We start from the raw sequence: 21,112 nt of genomic DNA, 5'->3' as shown, positions 1-21,112 counted from the left end.
ATTTGTAAGTTTTTTGGTTTTTTTAAGTATGTAGTGTAAGTGTTGAACTGCAGAGAATAGGATGTCACATTAAGTGTGGGTGTTCTTTTAAAAACATTGAGCATACTTGCACGTTAGATAGTTGTTGATTTTGTTTCACTAAAGAAATTAATTCATTGTCAAGGTCATTGGTCCATGGTGCATGCATCCTTTTACGTTATGTTTTCTTTATAGTACTATTTGAAGTGATAGGTGGCTTGGTATTTTCCTCTAGAATTATAAGATCATTGTATTCTTGTATAATGTCTAGCTAGATGATAGGTTCATAGTGTCTATTATTTTGCATGGCATTGTAAGATACAAGATTGCATGTATAGTTGTTTTCAAAGAATTTATACTCAAAATATGGACGGGCTATTGAGTTTGACAAAACAAGAATGTTTATATCAAGTGCTTGTGCAATCCAACATAATATTATAGAGTCACCCCATAGTCCTCCTTTTGCAGCATTTATAGCCATGCCTATCATATTGGTCAATATATCAATGTTACGTGTTATACTGAAGTAATCATGTGTCAAGTGTACTTGTATAGTTTGTAATGCAAGTAGTGTGTTTTGGACAAGTTCTTCATTTAACCTTGAAGTGGCTTTATTTTGTATTTCTTGGCTTGTGTATAGAAATTTTAACACATAAGAGCTACTATCAAACAGACAATCCCCTATATTATACTTGTAATTTGGTAATATAATTAATTTTCTATCGTATAATATGCTATCTAATTTAGAAATACTTGTGTCTAGATTTTGGGATGACGTCATATTGTTCTAGTTTTGTGAAGCTTTGTTTTCATACTATTCTTTTATATTTCCTTCAAAATTAGAACTATCCACTACTTTCTTTTATTTTAGCTATTATTGGTTCATAGTACCCATAATTTTATTGTATGTCACGGTATGCTAAATGCATTTTCTCCAAGTCAGAATCTATATTGGTTTCAAGAAATGGTTGGCTTGTTTTGTGTGACCAAAGTACTATGTTTTTTTAACCCACTCGGCTATCCAATGTAATATAAGAAAATCATCTTTTAAAGCACCATCTGCAATGCTTTTATGCATATTAATACAATATTCTTCTATGGTATTGACATTATGTAGCTTAAAGATAAGTCCTTGATCAAAATAAGATATTATGATTTGTAACGTTGTAGCATTCAAGCATGTGTGACTTGCAACTTTTTAATTGCTTTGAGATGTACTTGTTGAGAAGTAACGTGTTTTCCAAGCAAGTAAGAAATAATATCAAAAAGGGAATCTTTGTATATGCATTCGTAACCTTTGACAAAACATGCGTGACTCAAGATCAATGGAATTCTCTAAGGTGGACGAAACCTATGTGTAAACATGATGAAGAGAGTGCTCATGATCTATAACTCAAGTCAATTAGGTTCCAAGATAGATTAGCTTGTACTCATAAAGAGAATCTTGAGATAGTGCAAAGTGCTTGATTGATATTGCTTCAAATGAACCTCCCTTTTATAGGTGAGGGTACTTACATGCATATGCTTGCTCACATGTGGGATATCTCCTCCATGCCATGTGGCAGCTTGCCCTTTACTCATACCTTTGCTCTACATGTGCTCATGGCACCACAACTCTCAACACCTCCCCTTGGTGCCATGATTCTTTGGCTACTGCAAGGTGGTCAGATGTGAGTTACAAGATTAAATCCTCCCTTGGGTGCTTACATAGCTACTCTCAGGTGGTCAGGTTTGATTTACAAAATATAGGCAAGGTTGGCAAGGTTTTTTTTTTTTTCTCTCAATACATTCCATTGATGTCACCTTTTGGCTCATGGCTTGATGACGATGCTGTGTAGTTGACCTACTGGTTCTTCAATCTGCAATCTTCTTCCTTGTGTAGCTTCATGCATGATGCTTTGTTCTTCCATGTGCCTTGATGCTTTATGTGTGGATGCTATGCTTCATGCTATGGTCATCTCATGCACTTGTGCTTTTGGCATACTTATGACAGCGATGTGTGCATTCATGCTTTGCTTTATCATTTGTTGCAAAGGTCTTACCAATTGAATTCTTTTAATATTAGTAGTGTCTAATTGCATATAATGATTCTAACTTAACAAGCACATAGAGCTCAAAAAGACGATCACTTTTCCTTTTTGGAGTGTGGCCAAATTCTTCTTGGATTGCAAGTTATGGCTTGTCGAAGTTTTTGTAAAGAAGATGGCCTTTGATGATGTGGCACAAGGATTCACATGCTGAATTCCATACTGTGCTTAGAAAGGGCTTTTGTGTGCTTAGTTGGCACTTATGATGTGGCAATCTTCTAACCGAACTAAATCAACCCAAGTCTAAGAAAACTTAACCATGGTCCAAGCAATTGAACCTAACCATGGTGATCTTTAATCTAACCACAGTTAAATACTATCTTGACAAGTGTCAAACTCCTAACCATAGACTAACCTAAGGTCATACAGGCTTAGCTGAGTGGCTTGTCTGCCACATGGTCTAAAGCTGGAACCTTAGCAGAAGGAAGAAAATAGAGCTTTGAGCCTTTTGCGATGATGGCGACGGAGGAGCTCAGGAGCTATGAGCTATGGCACAGAACGTGGGAGCATCTCGTTGATGAAGCTGGAGTAGGAGCTAGAGCCATTGAAGTTGTTCAGAGTTGTTGATTGCACTAGGAGCTTGGCTCAATGGCACATTTTACCTCTGTCACGGGAGTCGCTGGAGATGCTTTGGTCATCATCTGCTGCTTTTGCTGGCCTTGGGCTGCGCCTTAGGAGCTTTCTTCATTGTTGGTTGCCTCATTGGTGCTACTTGTTGCACTGTTGTGGTCATCACTTGTTGTAGTTGCATTGGAGGAGGTTTATCGTCGATGAAGGTGGCCAAGATGATGGGCTGGAGCTGCCTTTGAGGCTGCTGGAGAGCTTTGAGTGGTGTTGGGCTATCGACTCATGGTACTTAGCTAGAGGTCGTTGGAGAAGCGGAGAGCTATGGCATAGTTGGAGAGATGTTTGAAGAGACAGCTTTATGTTGGAGGTCATTGTTGGTCGGAGGAGCTTCTCAGAGCTAAAGTTGGCACAACAGGAGTACTTGAAGGCGCACGAATGCTCTAAATATTGCTTTCACCCTTTCAATAACTCTCAGACCGCCCTTGATCCTCGTCCTTAGTGGTGGGGAAGCCATGGAGCAATCCCGTAGATGAAGGTGATACAGCCTCCATCAACATTATTGCAGGAGCTTCTAGGCATTCATTTATTCGCTGGAGTCTTGGAGCCTTAGTTGCAGTCCCGTTCGTGGCTTGGGCACACTGTGAGCTGCAGAGTCCTTGGGTGTGGCTTAAGCTACATGCACTTTGGAGGTCATTGTCCTTGAGCTTTAAGGCACGGATTTAGGAGTAGAGCTATGGAGGCCAGAGAAGCACATTTCTGATCCTCTCTCCCTGTCATTTTTTTTCACAAGAACAATGGGGACAAAAAATCTCTCTCAACAAGAAACACTCAAGCTCACAATGAACTCAACTCTCTAAATGAAGAACTCTCGAGATCTAAAACTAATCTTACATTCTAGAACTAATCTAGGAATGGAAGTAATCCTAGTGAACTACTAATGAGCTAAACTAGGAGAGCTAAACCTATGCTCTGATACCATGACAAAACATGCGTGACTCAAGATCGATGGAATGCTCTAAGGTGGATGAAACCTATGTGTAAACATGATGAAGAGAGTGCTCATGATCTATAACTCAAGTCAATTAGGTTCCAAGATAGATTACCTTGGACTCATAAAGAGAATCTTGAGATAGTGCAAAGTGCTTGATTGATATTACTTCAAATGAACCTCCCTTTTATAGGTGAGGGTATTTACATGCATATGCTTGCTCACATATGGGATATCTCCTCCATGCCATGTGGCAGCTTGCCCTTTACTCATACCTTTGCTCTACATGTGCTCATGGCACCACAACTCTCAACAACCTTGTAATCTTTGTAGATTGTGTTTTGTTAATTCTAGTTGTGTCATGCTTTGACTTTGGCTTGTTGCTTGTATAGGATGTCTCAGAGTTGTTAGAAATGGTTCAAGATGCTCAACATGTCTTCATTGGTCATCATATAAAATGTGCAAAGAAGGTGTGTGGGATTTATCAACATATGTGATATACAATATTATACGAGTTGAAGACCAAAGTGTAATTGAACAATTAAATCATCTTGCTGACCAATAAATGCAAAAATGGTCACCCTATAATCCATTTGCCAAAAGTGGTAATCACATACAATGGAAGTATTCTTCTTTTGTATATATTCCATGTAAAGTTGGAAGTATCTCCAGTGCCAAAAGAGTGCGGATGCAAGTTTGTGCATCATGCTTTTGTTTTTAAGGGCGATCAAAAAACTATCAATTATGATTTCACATATATTATAGAAGAGTACTTAAACCCCATGAGGAAGCTTCAATTGTTGAACAAACAATCACTAGGTGCATATTTGAAATTTGAAGTTCATTGCACATTTAAGGTTTTATCTATTATAATCATGCCTTATATATGTACTTTGACTTGAAACCTATAAATATTCCAAAAGCAACACAAAGTACAAGGTGATTTAAATCCCTTTTGTGTGTGATTTATTACATCCAAATGTAAAATAACAAGTAAATAAAGCCAGTTTTGGGAAAAATACATGGCCATGGATGATGATGATTGAATACTTAAAACCAAGGCACTATTATCATGAACATTATGAGAGTGCTCTCAACGAAAACGGAATGGAAGAGGGTGAGAGAGAGGGAGAGCCACACAAGTTTTTGGTGGGTGCAGAACACCCTAATCTTCCATGTCATCCATATATATGTGTGTTTGAGTATTGTACATAACCAGGATTAAGACACAGTGTCATTTAACCCCCACAACCTTCCACTTAAAGGCTAATGTGCCTTTAAGGAACAACAACAAGTGGACATGCTATCCAATGCCAATCAATACACAACAATACTCAAACCGTTGACTAGGTAGACTCTTCGTCAGCATATCTACAAGGTTATCATCTATATGAACCTTGACAAGCTCTAAGCGCTTGTCCTCAAGTACCTCCCTGATGAAATGGTACCTGACCTCAATGTGTTTGGTCTTTGCATGAAAGACCGGATTCTATGCTAGCTAAAAAAGACTCATGGAATCACTATGCAATGTCGGTACACCTGTATGAATCCCCAAATCTCCCACTAGCCGATCAAGCCATATAGCCTCCTTGCAACCCTCTATGGCTACAAACATACTTGGCCTCTATGGTAGACAAAGCAATGCACTTTTCTATGCGAGACATCCACGACACTGCACCACCTACAAAGGTGAACACAACCAAAATTGGATCTCTTGCTATCCACATGCCTTGCATAGTCTGAATCTGTGTACCTAAGTATACACATCTCTTGTGTGCCAAAGCATATGCACATCTAGTTGGTACCCTTCATGTACCTCATGATGCACTGAACTGCCTCCCAATGTCTCTTTCCTATATAAGCCATATACCTGCTAACAACTCCCATTACAAATGCAATGTCCGGTCTAGTAGCTATCATAACATACATAAGACTCCCCACCGCTGATGCATAAGGAACCTTGGCCGTCATGGCCCTCTCATCATCTGATTTGGGACTATCTGCCTGACTCAGTTTCACATATGGAGGTAATGGAGTACTTACTGCCTTCCCCCTCTCCATATTGAAATGCTGCAACACTTTTGTAACATACTCCTTCTTTGAAAGCCAAAGGAGTTTTCTACTTTGGTCACACGTGATGCGTATACCAAGTAAATGACCTGCGAGTCCCAAATCCTTTATGTTAAAGGCCTCATGCAACTTGGCCTTCAATGCATCCAGCTCATAACTGGTCTTTCTAGCCAATAGCATATCATCCACGTAAAGTGCCAAGAGTATTAGGCTATTATCCTTAACCCTTTTAGTGTAGAGGTCACTGATCAATCTCACTTCTTCTGAAACCTTGGGACTTAATGAAAGCATTAAACTTTTGATACCATTCTCTAGGTGCCTGCTTAAGGCCATAGAGACTCTTTTTTAGCTTGCAAACCAAATTTTCTTTGCCCTTTTCTTCAATGCCTTTCAGTTGTACCACGTAAATTTCCTCATGCAGATCCCTGTGCAAAAAGCCATCTTGACATCCATCTACATAAGCTCCATATCCTCTACTACCACAAGTCCAAGTATGCATAAGTGTGGTCATCTTCACAATGGAAGAGAAGATCTCATCAAAGTCCACACCCTTCTCTTGCTTGAAGCCTTTGGCAACCAAATGAGCCTTACACTTAGGCACATCGTCACTTGTGACCTTCATCTTGTAGACCCATTTACATGGCAATGCTTTCTTTCCATCTGGCAAAGAAACCAAGTCCCAAGTCTTATTCTTCATGAGTGAATTCATCTCAGATTACATAGCATACTCCCACTTGCACTGATCCTCGCGCATCATAGCTTTCCTATAGCAAGAAGGCTCTCTGCAATTAGTAAGCATCACATAGTCTACCCTTGGAACAAATCTCTCACGCGGTCTAGACACTCTACCTAATCTTCTGAGGGCCATTTCAACTTGATGTCCTGCCTGCATATTAGCCACACTTGGTTGAATTGTGATCTACCCCTTTGCACATTTAAGGATGCATCCTGCTTGTTGCCGTCCATAGACTTCCGTCTAATATTCTCGGCCCACAAGCTACCCACAACATCATCAAATTTTACTACTCCACCAAGTGCAGAGTTAGTGACAGATGTACGAAAGGTGAACATAAGAGGAATATTGCCTTAGTCTCCACATCAAAATTCATCTTTTGAAGCTAATCTGGCTAAAAATAATATTGAATTCATTCAAGCGAGAATCAATGGAGACCCCTTCATTTGCAGCTCAAACAACCTCTTCATGAGGTAAACTTAATTAGAGGCAGTTTCTTTCTCATAAGTGCCACGTAATTTCTTCCACAAATCCTCCGTAGTTTTCTCATTTACTACTGTGAAATAGATTGACTCTATAAGATGAAGTCTAACAATACACTTTGCTAATGCATCCAACTTATTCCAATCATCATCCTCAAACATATTTGCAGGCTTAGCTTCAATCCTTACCAAGGGTTAATATGCTTCTTTTGAATAAGCACATCTCTTATCTGTTCTTTCCACAAAGAAAAGTTTAGGGTAGACTGGCTCTTATTCCATCCTTGGATGATATTTTGGAGTTGTGGCAGAAGAGATATATTTGCATATTTTATTGCTAAGTCTGATAATACAGTGACGCCCATGTTTTGAGGCATCTCAGGTTCTATTTTCACTAGCGGTCATTATCGTGGGACCATGATTCTTTGGATATACCTTATGCAGATCACTCTATTTGTAGTCTGAGCCATGTGCTCTCATTTGTGGCTTGCATTGGGTTGTAGTGGATGCTTTATAGGCCATTTGGATGCATTGCGATCCTTGTTGGATGCACTGATTGGCCCAGATTGCCTTGTGGGATGCTTTATTGATGGACATTTAGCACACATATACTATTTTATGTTGAGGGACATCTTTGACATATTGCAGTGGATGCATAGGTTGTGCTATGATCTCTTGGATGAGATTTTACTGATGCATATGCTCATGGATAACATTTATGCTTGAGGCATTTTGGCACTTATTGGCATTGCCATTGCCATTGTTTTGCCATTGTAGTTGGCATTTTCTTTTGGGCTAGATTTGCTCATATGGATGCATAGTATATGCACATGAGTCTGATGCATTTTGATGCTTTGAGCCTTTGAGGTTTGGTCATATTGCCTTTTATTTTGGCATACACATTTGGGTGCACCTAGTATTTGGTGTGATTTCTCTCTTGCAGGTACTAGCATTTGGGATTTTGTTTCATTTGCATCATGGCATTTTCTTCCATGTCTAAAAAGGAAAAATTCAACATTAAAAAGTTTGATGGGGCAAAAAATGAACCTTAGGAAACTTAACCTTAGCCAAAATGCCACATGACACCTGTGTAAAAATTTCAATTAATGCAACAATAGAGAAGAAGAACGTCGACTCACAGAATCACAGCTTGAAGAATACTTCACCAAATTATGCAAGAATTTGCAGATAATAGTTTGGGCCCATCCCCAATCCACCGAAATAGACAAATTTTGAAATGGTGGCCTATGCAAGCAGGTACAAACCACGAGCATCGGGATGTAAGAAGAACTCAGAGAGACAAAACTTATCCAAATCTCCACAGAGTCGGAAGCAGCTTCACAAGTAGAAGTTTTGGACTGCTTTGAATCCACCGAGAGTGTTGGAATTGCAAATGGTGGCCTCTACAAGCCGGGGTCCACCACACGATTGTGGAAACGTAGAAGAGGATCATTTTTTTGACACATGTTATTTTCTTGCTCTAAACTTGCTTAGTTGTTGCTGGCTACTCATGCTGCTACCCTCCAAGTGCAACTTGTTGCTCGTAGCAGTAGAATCTCTCTAGAAAGAAACTCGTTTTTTTCTCCTGAAGGGTAAAAAACAGCAAACCACAAGTTGAAATCATGTTGAAGCAGGTCGTTTTTGCTTCCCAAGGGATAATATATGACCTCCCGCTCTTGAATCAAGCCACAAACTATCCAAAAAGGAGGGGCAGCCAGTTGTATACACACCAAATAGCAAAAACGACCTAGTATATGTGAAAATACAGCTTCCATGGGTAGTAGGAGCCTCCACGTAGCAACTATGGGCAAAGATAACCCTTCCTAGGCTGGAAACAAGCAAGAAACAAGCTCTAGGAATTAGGCAATGGGCTAGAAATCACTGCTGCAATAGCAAGAAAAACAAATTCCCTTTCTCCGTTTCAAAGCCACAAGCAAATAGAAGCTCTCTCACAAGCTTCCACAACAGTAGGAAAGTAAAGGGCGACAAGAAGGAAAGGAACAATAGCTCTGATACCAGATGAGAGTGCTCTCAATGGAAGCGGAATGAAAGAGGGTGAGAGAGAGGGAGATCACACAAGTTTTTGGTGAGTGCAAAACACCCTAATCTTCTATGTCATCCATATGTATATGTGTTTAAGTATTGTACATAACCAAGGTTAAGGCACAATAGCCTTTAACCCCCACACATTAGACACTACATTAAGAGTAATTAACCAATGTTTTCAAATGAAATAACATTTGGTGTTCATTAGAATTTAAAAACAAGTCAATAAACATTGGATGCTCTTACAAGCTCAATTTTAGATAAATTTCAATTGCGCTAGGTGCCATAAATGAAGGAAAGTTTCTCATATATAGTTCAAATAAAAAAGTAGTGTGACATTTCCAAGCTGATCCATCTTCTCAACTTTGCCTTTAGTCGTTTTTGCTTTTAATTTCTTACTGTCTATATCATCATCACTCTTTATCTTGTGTTTTTTACCTTGCATGTTGTTGTAGCTAGCAACAAAGTTCAAGCTAGCCATTTTGAATCTTCCATGTATTCTTTTTGCATTAACTTGCTTATACAACCTTACTCAATTCTCATTATAGTAGGCCTTGATTTCCTTTTTCATTCCTAAAAATAATGTGAGCCATTCATTTATAGCAAAAACATTGATTTTGATTGTAGTTGTAGTAATGATGCTTGTCATTAATGGTATTAATTTCGGGTCAATATCGTTCTGGCATTTTGGGTAGTATAAAGCATCATTCTCCAAGCTTTGGTTCATTTGTACTTTTGAGCTACATTCTGAGCAAACATGGTAAAAAGGCTTGCTTTTAGGATTAAACTTGAATTCACCTTCAATCTACATAAAACCAAGAAGGATCTTAATAAAATTTAACTTTTATATTTAAATATAACTAATAAATGAAATATGGAGAAGAATGTACGTCTTTGTAGGAAGACTTTTGTTTTTTCCAATAGCTTGCTACTTCCATCAATTCTTCTTGACTTGTGGCATCATTCAATAAAGTGAGAATATTGGATGGCTCTTTTGGTATTTACATATGCATTCTTAAGAATGCACATAGCAAATTCCCTTGAATTTAACTCATCAACCATCCAATTTCTTCCAACTTCTGTCTCATAGAAGAAGGTAATCTAGTATTTAAACAAAAGGGAAAACAAATTAGTATAATGTTGATACTAGTTGCAGTGCCAATTCATGAACACTCCAAAAAAACAAGTTCAGTTACCAATTCATTATCCACGATATCCATGCCATTTGCAACTTGTAAATAGTACATGGTAGTTCTTTTAGTATTAAGCCTACCACCATCTTCCAAGATGGCCACAACAATATTGCCTTTAGTTTCTTTACTGAATACTCCCGTTAATTCTTTTATAGTGTTCACGGTTTGGAAAGAACTTGATCTCAATCTCTTTAGGTTGTATGTTGTATATTTTCATGTGCTATATAATTCAAAGGGTTACCTCAGCATTCCCTTTATCAAGACTGTCGGGGATTTGGGTAGTCTATTAATCTGGTGGAAAAGAACAAGCAAGTAGGGGCATAGAAAACACATTGCAAACCAAGAATGCAAAAAATGAATCACTATATCACACATAATTGTACTTGCATTTGCAAATATAGAGACTATCGAGAGGCAAAAGAGAGAGAAAGAGAGGAAGAGAGAAAGAGAGGAAGAGGAAGAGTGAAAGACAAAGAGAGGAAAAGAGAGAAAGAGATGGAAAGAAGAGAAATGGAAGAAAGAAGAGAGGAAAAGAGAGGAAGAGAGAAAAAAGAGCAAAAGAGAAGAAGAGCAAAAGAAAGAGAGAAAGAGACGAAGAGCAAGAGAGAAAGAGAGAAAGAGGAAAGAGAGAGAGAAAGAGAGAAAAGAGAGGAAGAGAGAAAGAGAGAAAGAGGAAGAGAGAAATGAGAGAGAGAGAGAGAGAGAGAGAGAGAGAGAGAGAGAGAGAGAGAGAGAGAGGAAGATCAAGAGAGAGAGTCAAAGAGGAAAGAGAGGAAGAGAGAAAAGAGAGGAAAAGAGAGGGAAAGACGGGAACAAAGAAAGAGAGGAAAAGAGAGGGAAAGACGGGAACAGAGAAAGAGAGGAAAAGAGAGTAAGAGATGGAAAGAAGAGAAATGGAAGAAAGAAGAAGAGAGGAAAAGAGAGAAAGAGCAAGCGAGAGAGAGAGAGAGAAACTAAGGAAGAGCGAGAGAGAAACTAAGGAAGAGGAAAGAGAGGGAAACTTTTTTTTTTATAAACTAGCGGGTCAAGCAAAAACTTATGGTTCTTTACTATATCTTGCTATTCCTTATGCTTCTTCTTAGATGAAAAAAAAAGGGAAACTATATTTTTTTTAAACTCGCGGGTCAAGCAAAAACTTATGGTTCTTTACCATATCTTGCTATTCCTTATGCTTCTTGTTAGAGAAAAAAGAAATGGAAACTAAAGGGAAAGTAGAGTATAACTTGAGAGAAGCGGAGGAAAAACATAGGAAAAGGATAACTTAGAAAGCATGAACTTTAAAAAGAAAGAAAGAGAAGAGAAGCACATACCTTGAAAGAAAGGGAGGAAGAGGTTTGTTGTAGGACCTGGAGGTGGAGAGGGAGATTTGTGGAGAGGATGGAGAAGTGGGAGGTGGGGAGGGAGCTTTGTTTGTACGGAAGGAAAACAACATCGAATGGAGGGCGAAACTGGTGAAACGAGTGAAATAGAGGGAGAGGCGTTGTAGGAGAGAAAAGTGCTGGCAGATTCAACCTTTTGTACGAAGCAATCGTTGATATATATCGAACTTTTGTATCGATACATACTGAGACTAATACATTGGTATATACCGACAAAATAGGGTTTGGAATCGGTCCACACTAACAGATAGGGGGTTTGGCAACATACCAATAGAAATAGGCTCTGAAGTCGGTATATACCATTGGAATAGAGCACTTTCCTACAATTCATGGATACTTAGGCATTATTTCTAAAGTTTTTGTGTCTTGACTTGGTTTTGAGTTGTGGTTTTGGAGGTGTGCCACGTATGAGATGTGATGAAAAATAAGAAAATATGCAACCCAATGATGCAAACGGTGTGGAAAATAAGAAAATATGCATGTTCAACCATGCAAATGATATCAAATGAGCATAATACTTTTCATGGGCCTTAAAGTGAATAAGGTTAAGGTGTGTGCAAAGTATCGTACCCATCCAACAAAGGTACATGCTATAGGACCATGGCGATGCATATTTTTTTCCTCACGTATAAGACGTAGTGGAGAACAAGAAGATATGCATGTCCAACCATGCGAGTGATATCATATGGGCATGATACTTTGCACAAGAATTAAAGTAAATAAGATTAAGGCATGTGCAAAGTATCCTACCCATTGAACAAAGGCACATGCAATGGGAGCAAACAGATGCGTATTTTTTGATACCCAAATATGAGATGCGGTGGAATACAAGAAAATAAGCATGCCCAACCATGCAAATGGTGTCCGATGGGTAGTATACTTTACATAGTACTTAAAGTAAATAATATGAAGGCATGTGCAAAGCATCGTACCCATCGTACAAAGGCAATGTGCAATGGGAGCAAGCAGATGCGTATTTTTTAATACTTGGATATGAGATGCAATGGGAAATAAGAAAAGATGCATGTCCAACCATGTGAATGATATCTAATGGGCATGAAACTTTGCAAGGGCCTTAAAGTGAATAATATTAAGGCATGTGCAAAGTATATTATACATTAGAAAAAGGCATATACGATGGGGGCAAGCATATGTATATTTTTTTATACTCAGGTATGAGACATGGTGGAAAACAAGAAAATAAGCATGCCCACCCATGCAAATGGTGTCCAATAGGTATTATACTTTGCACAAGACTTAAAGTAAATAATATTAATGCCTATGCATAAGACTTAAGTAAATAACATTAAGGCATGTGCAAATTATCATACCCATCGTACAAAGGCACATATAATGGGAGCAAGCAAATGCGTATTTTTTATCCAACCATATAAATGATATTCAATGGGCATGAAACTTTGCACACGCCTTAAATTGAATACGATTAAGGCATGTGCAAAGTATTGTATACATCGGCAAAGGCACATACAATGGGAGCAAGCAGATGCATATTTTTGAGATGTCAAATTGTCTATTTCTCTGTCAAAAATCCATTTGAAGGTTCAAGCCTTTGATTTTTTTATTGCAGATCAATCGCAAGGGTTGACTCCTTGTTTTCCATTCATCAATTGGGATTTTGAAGTTCCAGCAAATGAGAGATATTTGTAAATTTTCCTATTGAGTATGATTATGCAATGACACCCATGTTTTGAGGCATCCCAAATTCTATTTTTTAGTAGCGGCGCCGAGTCATTGCTGTGGGGGTGTGATTTTTGGTACATACCTTATATAGGTCACTCTCGTTGTAGTCTGAGCCATGTGTGCTCATTTGTGGTTTGCATTGTGTTGTTATGGATGCTTTACAAGTCATTTGGATGTGCAAAAGAAAATAATTATTCTCCGCCCTTGTTAAGATTGTACACCCCCCCCGCCTCTCTCTCTCTCTCTCTCTCTCTCTCTCTCTCTCTCTTCTCGGCTTTGCTAAAAGTGGTGCCATTGGGCAAGGAAGGATTATTGAGAAAAGTAATTCTCTTGTTTGTAAAGGTAAAAGCTGCATACAATTTATTTAGAGAAAAGCAAAACTTTTATGATTTAATTTAAAGTTACTATATTGTCTTCCATTCTTGATGTGATTTATTTTCAAATTATAGATAGTCTCTAATGAAGCAAAACAAAGAAATACGTTCCACAACAACAATAGTTCAAGTGTGAATTAGTATAGTTTCCACACCAGCAACATGAAATTCATACGAGACTGTTAGCCACTCGCAAATATTTGGTAGGAGCACCCCAAAAGCTCAGACGAGCTGGGGATTCATCTCATGCAGGGAATGATTATTGCTTTTACGATGTCTTTGGTAGGAAGTCGATCCCAATATGGAAATTGAAGGGCAGCTGCAGAGAGGCTCTACAGCTCTCTAGAGCCAGAACTCCTAGGGTGCCAACTCCCTTTAGTAAGAAAACCTATCAAAATCTTGAGTATGAGATGAATTTAACAATATGCCATGAGTAGAAATTATTCAAATTAACATGGTTGTATTCTACACTAAAAGAGCTTCAAATATGTCTTTACACCTTGAAATTTGGGCAATACATGAAAATTTTACATCAATTTGAAAAGAGATAGGTTTTCATATTTTAGTATATTTTTTATTTTACCCCCCCCATCCAAAAGACACCCCCCCCTTGGGCCTTACATATTGTGAAAAATGTTTACAAATCTTAAAATCTTGCATATTTTTCAAGGTATATACCTTATATTTTGTGGGAGGGTGGACATGAAACTTTCATATTTTTCCCTTGCATATTTGAAATTTTTTAAGGAAATCCATGCATATTATGTATGGACCTTGTCCCTCCATACCCTAGATTTTGGACAAGGGTAGTAACATATTACATACTAAGTTGGCACTCCATGCCAAAACTATGCATAGATGAATTTGAATCTGACGGTGATACCTCTAAGAGGCTTAAGTTCCAGGAGGGGAAGGATAGGAATCAAGGAATATCTACCCTCGGGAGGACCCTCTAGAGCAACTTCATCACGCAAGGTGAATGATATGCACAATCAAAGCCTTAGCAACAATGGACCACGTACTATAAATCAAATAGGTGAAGATATAGCTGGTGGCTCAGATCAAGGAGGCAAACAGGAATTTTCCATTGAAAGCAATTTTGCTAGAGTAAATGATGCTAACAACGATGGGAAGCATGAAGTTAAAAAACTAAACACTTGACATATTGCACTTGATCTGGGGAGGAAAATACAAAGAAGGAGATCGTTTTAAGCCATAGCAAAGGTCATCTAGTAAACACTTGTGAATATGAAATGGAGTCATCTAAAATGCACCTGCTTAGCTAATGATGATTACGTCTCAGAGTTTGAGTTCACAAATTCTAAGAGCGCAAATGTGCTTTTCGTGGACAAAATCCTACTTATGAAAGAGCTCTTTCTTGAAGGAAAGCTGCTCCCTTATATTGTGCTCCCTTTCTTGAAGGAAAGCTGCTCCCTCGATTCCTCCAGGAGGAACCAACTACAATAGTAGAGAAAGTACCAAAGCTCAATATACGAAGTGGCCAAGAAAGGAAGCTGGACCAAAACATCCCGTGGAGGGAAGATTACATCCGAATAGAGATTGGCATGAGACATGATTTCTAGCAAGGTTGATGAGGAAAGAAGCCAAAGGTGGGGAAGGTAAATGAGGAAACTTGCATGGCACAAGTTCAAGGAAACTCGAGAAGTATCCTATTATCAGATAGAACCATAACATAAGTAGCTTAAAGAACACAATGAAGGAATGAGGGAATGCTAGGAGACATCATATTAAAAGAAAAGTGTGTCTTTACATAGGAATACATACACATATCATTACCTTTCAAAAACAAAATGTAGCATATACAAAATAAATGTAGAGGAAGTGCCCACATTCCTAGTAAGAAGTAGGCTAAAGGAAAAAAACACTCTCAAAGCAAATACATAGGAATACATACACATCTCATTACCTTTCAAAAACCAAAAGTAGTATATACAAAATAAATGGAGTAAGTGCCCACATACCTGGTAAGAGAAGTAGGCTAAAAGGAAAAAAGTGCACTCGAAGCAAGCATCGAACCTCACACCACACTTGACACAAAATGGTCCACATTCATTGGATTGACAAAATAATAACTATACTAACAAGTGAGTACAAGTACTCGTGAGCACTACCTTAAGTTCCGCTAGATGCAAACGATTGTCAAGATGAATAGACGATGCAACCGCTTGCAAATGCAAAGAGATTTGCAAAGTCTGTGTGTGTGTGTGTGTGTGTGTGTGTGTGAGAGAGAGAGAGAGAGAGAGAGAGAGAGAGAGAGAGAGAGAAAGCCAAAATAGAAGGGGGCCACTTGGCAACAAACTGTGTGGGATACTTTTTTAACAAAACAGTAAGTATAGTGCTGCCTAGAAGGTAGTGCTAATAAAGAGTTGAATAAAAGAGGAGTACAAAATTTAGACATAAGAGATTAGAAGCTTCCTATATCTTTTAAATTGAATAAAACGGGCTTCTCCACCCTTCAATTACCAGCATGATGCATAGGCAACAATTAAAACAAGAGCCAGGTGTAGGCCACATAGAGCAGAAGATTGATATGAGGCATTGGCATGGTTTTAATGTACTAATGAATCAAGGGGAACTACCGACAAATTACGAGATGCAATTGTAACATCGTACTTCTATTTGGGAACTATTTGTAACAGTAACTATTGCGTTAAGCACAAATTGTAATCACAATTCAAAACAACAAACTTGATGGAACTATTTCCCATCAAGGTTGGCAATAAGCCGCTATTGCTAGTAGTATGCTCCCGTGTTGATCCACTCAATGTGACTAGCTGGTTGCAAAACGTGCTTCAAGATCCACAGTCACATATGCACTATTTAGACTACTATACCCCATCACTCACCTAGTAATAGAAAGCGACTAGATAAGCTGATAAATGCACAAAGGCATCCCTAATCCCATGTGCTCACAATGCAAGAAGAATCCTTTCGGTTGTACATGAGGATAGCTAGATTCGATGTTGTAGATGCTATCTCTCGGGTGATTGGGAAAGTGCATTTGCTATGGCTTTTAGAAACCCTAAAACCCTTAGGCTAATAATTTTTGGCGAAACACATGTGTGACATCTTAGGTCTTGATAACGGGGGACGTAGTAAACTTTCCAGTAGGCTCAACCAGTTGATCCTAGATGTTGCTAACTTCTTTTAAGGTAGGTGGTGGCTCTCCAAACTGTTAGAAAGATTGCGTTATCAAACGAGCGATGCGTACCTTTTCTGAATTCAACCACAATCCTTACATTGAATTGTAGAAGAGAAGATTAGGTGCTTATTTCCCTACTTGAAGCGATAAATTCTCCCTCAAATCGGCCATATCTTTGCAGGACTGCCATTAGGCAGTAGGCGGTTACTCTTAGAACTTGTCTAAGAGAGCTAAGTCAGAGTCATAGGACAATATGAGCATTGCAAGTCGTTTGGACATAGAGAACAATCAAAGTCCATTGTTCAAATTGCGATCACAAAACTATTTGTAGTTCTTGAATTGTAAAACTTAGATGCAAGCCCTTTGGTTTGATCAAGTCCTTTGCTACAATTGCAACTTGTCCGATGAATATTGACAATCCCATTTGCCATAGAAATAGTATGATCCTGTATGACTCGTCCAATGTAAGGATAGCGAAGCCTGCGATATCTTCTCTACAAGTCTCATCCCTAAAGCGATCATTTCTATTGTGGGATACGAGCTCATTTATGGTTTGGCCAAAACCTTAGAATTCGGTAATATGTATCACAAGTGTTACAAGTGAAAGCTCAAATTGAACCAATCATGAATGAGGTGCTTTGGCATTTCAGGTTTTGGATTCATGCCATAATTCATGTGAAGAGATTTGTTGGCACTTTCTGTACATATAACAATTGTGTAACATTTACGTTGCAGAGTGATTGATATAGATTGTTATGTACAAAAATATTAATAAAGCAAGTACTTTTGCTATTTTTTAAAACTTTCTTTATGAAAATATAGACAACACTTATGACTTCAAAAAAAGAAACAATATGTGATGTGCACAATACAATATGCGATGCGCAAAATACATAATGCAATATCTAAAGGAAGGGCACATTCCTTGGTCTTATAATTTTTGGAGAGGAAGTGTGCCAACTCCCTCCCCACATGAACGTGTAGTTACATGAACATGTGGTTATATGTATTGCTAAATTTCTGCCCACATGACCATGTTTTCACACGATCATGTGGTTATGTACACTGCCAACTTTCTATCCACATCAAAGAATTGGACTACTATTTGTTGAGCTATGTAGTTATTAAGGACAATAAAAGGAAGAATTCTCATGCAAATGAAAATGCATGTCAAGTGAGTTTCATTGCTTTTATAACTTCATGACATATACATTTGCATTTTAGGCTCAAGACGTGACTTAGGGACGATTCACACAGCTTGTCATATAGGACGACATCACGTGAATTGAGAGCAATTCAAGCACATGAACTCGTGATTTGCTGCGACAAGCCTGCCCGGATCTAGTTTATTAATGGTTTTGTGTGAAAACCATGGGAGTATGGAACACATAGCAGATTAATCATCCATCATCATCATGTAAACAAAGAGCTCCTCTGCATCTCTCGCTTCACTCACTACTCATAAGCGTCCGCTTCTCCTCCTCCTCCTGCTGCTGCTGCCATGTCCATCTTCCCCTCCTCCATGCAGGCGGTTCCTCTTAATGTTTCACAGGCGCCTAGCCCGAGCACCAGCAGTTCGCAAACCCTTTTAAACGACGATCGCGTCGTGCTTTGCATTGGCGGTCAGATTATCCAGACCTCCAGGCAAACCCTCTGTATGGACGGCGATTCTATGCTTGCAGCATGGGTTCTGCGGCACCTCCCTCATGGTAATCACATGCTTTGGATCGATCGGGACGCCCGAAGGTTCCATCATGTTTTGAATTATCTCCGTAATGGCACTATCTGGCTTGAGGACGTCGCATCGCTCAGAGCCGTTCAGGAAGAAGCCGCCTTTTTCGGTCTCACGGGTCTAGAAGCCCTGTGTGAGGAAAGGATTCAAGCTCTCCGGTCTAGGGAGGAGGCCCGGCGGAAGAGGAGCACGGAGGAGTTGCAGGACGCTATTAGAGACGCCGTCGCAGGCTTTTGCAGGGACTCATTACTCAATCCTCGTAGCAAAGGTGAGGTTGTGGCTATCTTGAGAGGGAGGCGACTCGGTAGTTCTGAATATGCGGGTGAGCCCGTTTTCCAAATGGATGAAGACTTTTGATCTGCATCATCCTTCAAGTTCTTTGTACTTCTGCTTCCTGATTCACAACAAATGCTATGCCATTTGTCCTTGTAAGGTACATGCTGTATAAAAATTACAGGTAGATAGCTATCTCATATTAATTCTCTCGCAAATTCCGTAAAACAACGAAATCTGTGAGTTACCTGACCTGTATTCTTTCATAATCATTCCTTGATAGATCATACGTTCTCAATTGCCTTCATTAGAGTCTTTAGAATGTAACTATATGGTAAACAGTATGTCAAACGGCACTCTCTGGTCTGCATGTAGGATTTTGGATATCTTAATCGGAGCAATTCTTGTCGATTATTGATGCCACATCCCTTTACCACACATAGGCACGCTAATTTGGTCTCGGTTTAAATAAGTCCATTTGTGACTTTTCTGGACTCTATGTTCCCATATCTGTCTCGGTCCACGAACACACTTGCACATTTGCTGTCTGTGATGGAAACGATAACCAACTCATTTGGCATTAAAGATATTCCAATCTGGCTACATAGATTGAACGGACACTGATTTTCATGTCTAATCTGTTATATCTGTGTGTTTTTTTTGTGGGGGGGGTGTGTGTGTGTGTGTGTGTGTGTGAGAGAGAGAGAGAGAGAGAGAGAGAGAGAGAGAGAGAATTGTATTAATGTCATAGGAGGCCGAAATGACTTATGAGACCAAGTAGAATATATCATAAGTTACCATTTCCTCATTGCTTACATGGTGTGGAAGGCAACATGTTAGAATGTTATACATCAACAGTTTTAGACTGAGTGTCTTTAAGTAAAACAGTCCTAACGTCTCTAATGGTTGCTATGTGTTGTATTTTTAGAGGATGAGTTTGGGAATGTTCTTCAATTCATCTAATACATGCTTCTGCTGTATTAGTGGAGATGCAAATTTTACCTTGTGAAGTTTTCGTCCATGTTGCGGCCTGCTGATATTGCGATAAATTCTTTCTATCTTAAGTCCTATCAACTAGATGGTCTAAGCATTTTTTGCTTGGATGCTCCTTTGATCATATAGTCTTTACAAGCAGGTGTAAGTTGAATGAAGACAGTGTGTACTACTTTTTGATTAGCCTTCTCCTTTAGTGCTAGCCTTTGTCACGGAGGAGTCTGCCCTTCACTGACAAAAACTTGATATGAAGACCTTTGTATTAATGGATGCTCAAGTATGTGTGGGTGTGTGGATTTGTATGTGTGAGAGCACATGTTTATACGATGGTCTACACCCACTGTTGGGCGCTGATGATGTTAGTGAGGATGTAATAGTAGCTAGTCCCTACTATGCGTGATGGAGTTGTGGTTTTCAACCTTACGAGTGACTATCATGAGATTGTAACTGTGCTATGTGTTGTATTTTTAGAGGATGAGCTTGGGCATGTTCTTGGATTCATCTAGATATCTGTTGCTTTCTTGGCTTATTCAACTCTTTCTAGCTTCTTTGGTTTTTGCTCGAGAGCTTGAGTAAAATTATCTGACATCCAAATGGCTTCTATGAGAAATTCATTCTGTGATCAAAGGTGACCACGGCATGCTTATTAACTTCATTCAGGCTAGCTATCTGGTGATTAGAGTTCTATACTTGCTCTGGTACGGCTTTCTTTAGATCCATAAGGCAAGTATGGAAACCATCCCTTTGTTAGAAAATGAAACCCTACCAGAAGTATTTCGCAGTGGAGATCGCAGTGGAGATTGATAGATGGGCCCAGGAATCACACACGAAAGTGTTTCGCTATGGAATCAAGCTTCATCAACATGTGTGTACTTCACAACCATTCACGTGTGTGCAGGCGAGCAAATAGATTGTGCATCAAAACAAATATAGAAGCAACACTTATATGCTTCCGTTTGTCCACAAACTGGACACAATACAATACCAAAATGTTCTACTACTATATGCTTCGCACCAAAACAAATAGATTGTGCGTCAAAACAAATATAGAAGCAATACTTCTATGCTTCCGTTGGTCCACAAACTGGACACAATACAATACCAAAATGTTCTCCTACTATATGCTTGGCACCTCTAGATCTCTGAGCCCGTGTGCTCCACTGAGCTTATGTAGACTCTGTTAGAAAAGACCCAACAGAGGGTACACACAGCGGAAGACTTATAGTATTGCCCAGGAGCTCACACAGTGTGTGCGGTGTGGGTGTGGAATCACAAACTTCTTTACTTATGTGCATTCAATAGATGTGCAGACTCAT

At 39.0% G+C, this 21,112-nt stretch overlaps 1 protein-coding gene across 1 annotated transcript; it reads left to right on the top strand.

Annotated features, from left to right (window-relative positions):
* Positions 1-18,135: 18,135 nt before the first annotated feature.
* Positions 18,136-19,182, top strand: LOC147897227 (uncharacterized). The gene has a single exon (XM_087380757.1). It carries the CDS (start codon positions 18,300-18,302, stop codon positions 18,885-18,887), a length of 588 nt encoding a protein of 195 aa, XP_087236883.1. The 5' UTR covers positions 18,136-18,299; the 3' UTR covers positions 18,888-19,182.
* The last annotated feature ends 1,930 nt before the right edge of the window (positions 19,183-21,112 follow it).

Source organism: Dipteris shenzhenensis, chromosome 10, assembly GCF_047967505.1.
Source record: "Dipteris shenzhenensis isolate YYH24624 ecotype China chromosome 10, Dip_SZ_1.0, whole genome shotgun sequence".
Lineage (NCBI taxonomy): Eukaryota > Viridiplantae > Streptophyta > Polypodiopsida > Gleicheniales > Dipteridaceae > Dipteris > Dipteris shenzhenensis.
The sequence above is the reverse complement of the archived record's forward strand: the minus strand, read 5'-3'. Positions and strand labels throughout refer to the sequence as shown.